The sequence below is a fragment of the Cryptotermes secundus genome, unplaced genomic scaffold, assembly GCF_002891405.2.
Source record: "Cryptotermes secundus unplaced genomic scaffold, Csec_1.0 scaffold92, whole genome shotgun sequence".
Lineage (NCBI taxonomy): Eukaryota > Metazoa > Arthropoda > Insecta > Blattodea > Kalotermitidae > Cryptotermes > Cryptotermes secundus.
Window position 1 is genome coordinate 1148616 of NW_019728498.1, and position 5260 is coordinate 1153875.

General features: G+C 39.6%; 1 protein-coding gene across 1 annotated transcript in view; it reads right to left on the reverse strand.

The window, feature by feature from the left end:
- Positions 1-5260, reverse strand: part of LOC111865142 (lachesin-like) — an 801402-nt gene that overhangs the window by 52319 nt on the left and 743823 nt on the right. The window contains exon 6 of the mRNA XM_033751702.1: positions 3922-4059. Within this exon, the coding sequence (XP_033607593.1) occupies positions 3922-4059 (138 nt within the window). The remainder of the gene's footprint in view (positions 1-3921; positions 4060-5260) is intronic.

Genomic DNA, 5260 nt, shown 5'->3' on the forward strand with positions numbered 1-5260 from the left:
GGGTGATCAGCTCGTCGCAAGGCCTCTACCTGTACACAAACACAGAAAAACGCACACACACAAACTAAACATCCATGCCCTGAGTGGGATTCGAACCCACGATCCCGGTTTCCAAGAGAGCGAAGACAGTACATGCCTTAGACCGCTCGGCTACCGTGACCGGACGTTAAATGATTTACTCAAAAGGAAAGGTCAACATAGTAAGTAATGCTATCAAGGACGAAAACAAACTGTAATGACGAAGTTCAATTCCGGATAAGTGAACAGATTTTTGATACAAGGAAACAATGTTAATGCTATAAAGCTGCACATAAGTCTAACACATTGTAAATAACCAACCACTACCATGGAGTTGATTTTTCGTGAGAAGAAATTAATTTGTCAGCTACTACAGAAATTCCTCAATTTTTCACAACGTGAATGCTTACTTCCGTGCTCACAAAAACATGCCTGTAGTCTGCAGCCTATGGCTGCTACCATCTATTCACGCTGGTTCCTCGCTCGCGAATTTTTCTACCCTGAAAATGGAGGCGACACTTTCCTCCGAAACGTCGGTTCACACAAGATGTACACGGCTCCACATCCCAGAAGATGTGATATTTCATAAATGCTTACTCAGAAGAGACTGATGTTCATCTAAACTGGAGAGAAATTTCGCGATATTAAAAAATATATAAATAACACAGGTATTTTATTTTGAGATATTCAAGCGGAAGAAATGTGTTATTGAGAAAGAAGTAAACAAATTTGGCTACAAAAACGTCAATGGGACATTGAGGTCATTTGTTTGTTGAGTAATGTCAATGAACACTCACAGCAGAAATCCCCTGAAAATACTCAATTCACCGGGGTCAGAGTCGATTGATGTGACATCGATTTATCAAAGTATGGTTACATGGTTTCACGGTTAATGGTTGCATTTGATTGAGCATGTCCAATATGACCTGTGTCGATTTGGAGACATTTTTATTCTGTAAACAGTTCATGGTGCATGGCAAAGGTGTAGCTTATGGTTTGTCGTAAGACATATTAGAAGTTTTATTATGAATCACGCGTTCATACAAATAATAAGTACAGGCAGAGCAGCTCGAAATGATTCCGTTCACAGGATTGTACACAGATAATAAAAGTATTTTGTAACAGAATTACTACATTTGATGATAATTTGATATGAATATTGTCACTTGTTGGGTATATGTCACCCGACAAATAACTTCACGCTGTTCTGGATCTAGCGAATTTGTTCCACCCGCTCTCACAATTACACCACTACTGCTATCTGCAATATCACAGTTACTTCTCCTGCTTCCATTCACTCCGGCGGATGCTAGACTGCAACTGACTGGTTAGCCCTCTCACTGACGAATACTCCTGTTATGTAGCTTCTGCACTGACAGAAAAGTTACGTGATAGCTTTCACTGCTGCGTAACGTCGTGTTTACAGGCGTTGCTGGGGAACGCTGCCGAGACTTGTTTATTGCTGCGTAGTAACCTAGGCGTCCCCTTTTACGTCACTGTGGGAAGTGCTGTTACGTCACCGCGGGGTAGGGGGACGGAGTGTTGACTTGCGTGTTACCGTAGCAGCGGCAGGTGCTCCGATGCTGTTACGTCACCGCTGGAGGGGGTGGTGTTTACTGAGCTTTGCGCCGTCCACGTCACAAGATATATAATCGCGTATAAGGGGTAGGAGTGACAAACAATTGTGGGTTCTAGATCTGATGATTGGATTTATTGGGCGAGACTATTACAATTACAGTTGATTATAACAGCTCACACATTGAACTCCTTCCTGACAACGAATGTCTCCCTGTATGTCTCCTGGTTCTCGGACTGTTCTCTAGTCTTCTACTATTCAGTACGACCGACTGCCTGAGTATGAGTCTTATATTGCAAACGACGGTCAGTCGGTCAGTCTCTTTTAGAACAAAACGCCCATCTGGGGCTTACGACCAGATTTTTATTACTGTCAGACAGTTACTTATTTGTTGATTTGGGGCACACTTTCTAATGGAGGGACGGGTCTGTCGTTTCCAATTCCTGCTGGCCCTCGCCAACGCAGTCATTCTTGGGTCCGAGTCCCGTGGGACTCGTGACCATATTTTACTGTCTCATATTCGAGACGTCCCATTTCGTCGCCTCCTATGAATCGCAGGGCAACCGTGGATGTATTCGACCCCGCCTCCACACGGGAATCGACCGACTGACTTCCAATGAATTACGTGTCCGTTTGTGATCCGATGAGGAGCGCGAACAGAATACACATTTGAACGGTTAGTCTCTTGTAATCTGCGTAATCGTTGCCACGGTAATTCGTGTTTAGCAACTTGTTACCTGATAAAGATTCGCTCTGATGTAATGAAAACGGGAATAGGAATGTTGCTGAGCAACGGAGTCTGGTCCTGGCTCCACTATTCCGGCTTTCAGCCGTCACGTCACAATGTATAAGTAAATATATATAGGAGTGTAGTAATCTAGAGCGTACCCGTGTGAAGTGGAGAAATTTATTTATTAATGTATTCCAATCTTTAAAGTACTCACGATCAAATAACAAGAGAATAAAATATTTTCGTGATATCAAGTATGAAAGAAACAAATTCAAGATGATTACTAGTATGGTAGCTACATAAACGCACGGTGTGTGAGGAAGGAAGAAATTATTGGAATGGAAATCTGATATTGCGTTAAGGAAAATTTAAACTTAACTGCGTCCCCTTATTTTATTGTGTTCTAGACCAACATGACAGCGTCACAGATATTTAACGCTTAAGGAGACCGGATGTCAGGATAGCTTCAAAGTCCACACATATCAAAACACATGTGAACAATATTTGTAGATAAATTAATTTGAATTTATGAACTTCAAATATTCGTACTGATATCTTCTGAGAATAGACTCATAAGCAGCATTTTTAATCCCATTTCATTGCCGTTTGCCTGTTAATGCATAAAAGGCTTCTTATACTTTCAAAATTGGTTTAATTTCAAGCTCTCTGAAATTATGGAAATGGAAAACGCAGATGAATCACTAAAATTTCATTGTGAAATAAAATTCAGTTTACAAAAATCCTTAAACACGATTCTAATTCTCGTTTGACGCAAAAGTTGCCCTTCTTGCACACACAGTTTTAACAGAATAATTTAAACTCTTATTATAAATATTTTTAAAAATATTATGGAAATTCTTGACATATGATGAACTGAGGTAGTATATAAAGGCACATAAAGATGCTTTATATTTGTATGTAATTAAGACTGTTGAATCAGCTCAATCAGTGCTAGAGAACAGAATCTATGATAAATACGACCGGTAGCTGGAAAGACTGAGGGCGAGATCTTTGGGAAAAAAATGTTAAACACTAACTAAAAATTCAGGAGTCGGCATAGCTCAGTCGGTATGACAACGGGCTGCGGGCTGAAGAGCCATGGTTCCAATCTCGGCAGGGGAAAGATTTTTCTCTTCTGTACAAAATCCAGACCGGCTCTGAAGGCCACCCGGCCTCCTATGCAATGGGCAACGAGGATACTTTCCCCCGAAGTAAAGCGGCCAGGGCATAAAGCTGACAACTCATCTCCATTCAGAGGCAATATCAAGAACGTGGAGCTATATTTTCACTCCCTAATATGTCATCATGGCATAGTGCTTAATTAATGAAATACGAGGACAACTTTATCTTCATTATCTAGGAATTGGCCTGAAAGTGCTCTTTATTTATGTATATATGTGACGTAGTGATGGTAGTATCATGAGATTCAACAAAACGTGGTTGAAGCATAGGTCAACCCACTTTATGTTGTAGAGAAAAAGGAGGCAGTTGAAATTCTTTTGAAGATTATGTCTCATGTCGGTCATGTCTAATATCGGTTGCCCTAAAACTCTGACACAATTTGTGTCCCCTATGAATAAAACTGAATTTTACTCACCTTGAGCAATAATGTCTCCTTTATCTCTTGTCCAGTAGTTGATGGACTTAGGATAAGCTTCTGAATTGCATTCCAAGGTCATTTGTTGACCTTCGTGTGCTCCGACTAATTGGTTCTGCACCCAGATCATGGGAGGAACTATAAAAGAAGACATGCAACCTACATTCAGTACTTCAGTAAAATATTAATGGAAACTTACATTAAGAATACTGACAGTTAAGTCCTCCGTAGATACAGAGTAATAAGATTATGGATCTGTAATGAGACTCTTATGAGTATTTGGAATCCTGTCACTCATAGATCCAACATTGTAAACTCTGATATCAATCTGCTGAGAGTTGCACGCTTTAACTCTAACGTCAGAAAATTATTATAAATGAGTTAATGTAAAGCTTCAGTAGCCGAAATGAAATTTTCTCTGATTGGTAATAGCTGAAAAAAACATGGATGTAATTACCTGTTAAAACCAGGTACAACGATGAACACTGTCGCTATATAATTAACTTCATAATTTTGTCAATTAATTTTTATTATGGTCTAGTGTCCTACACGAAACATCCATCCATTTCTTTCAGTAAGGCATCAAGAGTCACAGCCTGAGGTAACCATATATTGTTAAATACAGACTACATATTCTATTCAGTATTCGAATTTACACTTAGTAGTTGTGAAAAAAATCTCGAATACAAAGTTAGTAAGCGTTCCATTGCTCTAAATTTGGCAATAGATCTAATTCTTTTTCCATTCAGTTCCTAGATATTATATTAACAAATTTTTCAAGTGCTTTTTATTAGCTGAGAACTGTTGATTAATGACTGGAAAAACCACACATTTCTAAACAATTGTATATAATGAGGTGTATTTATGCTAACCGTCTTACAGTGCACACAATTTCACCTTTCTCTTCACTTTTACACTACATGTTTCGGCACTAATGTGCCATCTTCAGGTGTGTCTCTACCCATGTCAAACTACTGCACTGCATGCCATGACGTCTCCATCATAAAATGACTAAAATGTGTATTCGTCATGTATAACAATAAATTCTAAATACTAAAACCTTTCAGGATTCGCCATCCTTACGTCGTATCTCAAAACGCGAATCACGCCAATCCTCCTCTGTGGGAGCACTCTTCCTACATTCATGTGTGTATTGTGCTCTTTGTTATGTCTTGCTCCTGTGATTGCGTGCGTTAATGTGGATAGAGACACACCTGAAGATGGCACATTAGTGCCGAAACATGTAGTGTAAAAGTGAAGAGAAAGGTGAAATTGTGTGCACTGTAAGACGGTTAGCATAAATACACATCATGGACATGAATCAGTGCAACAGGACGCT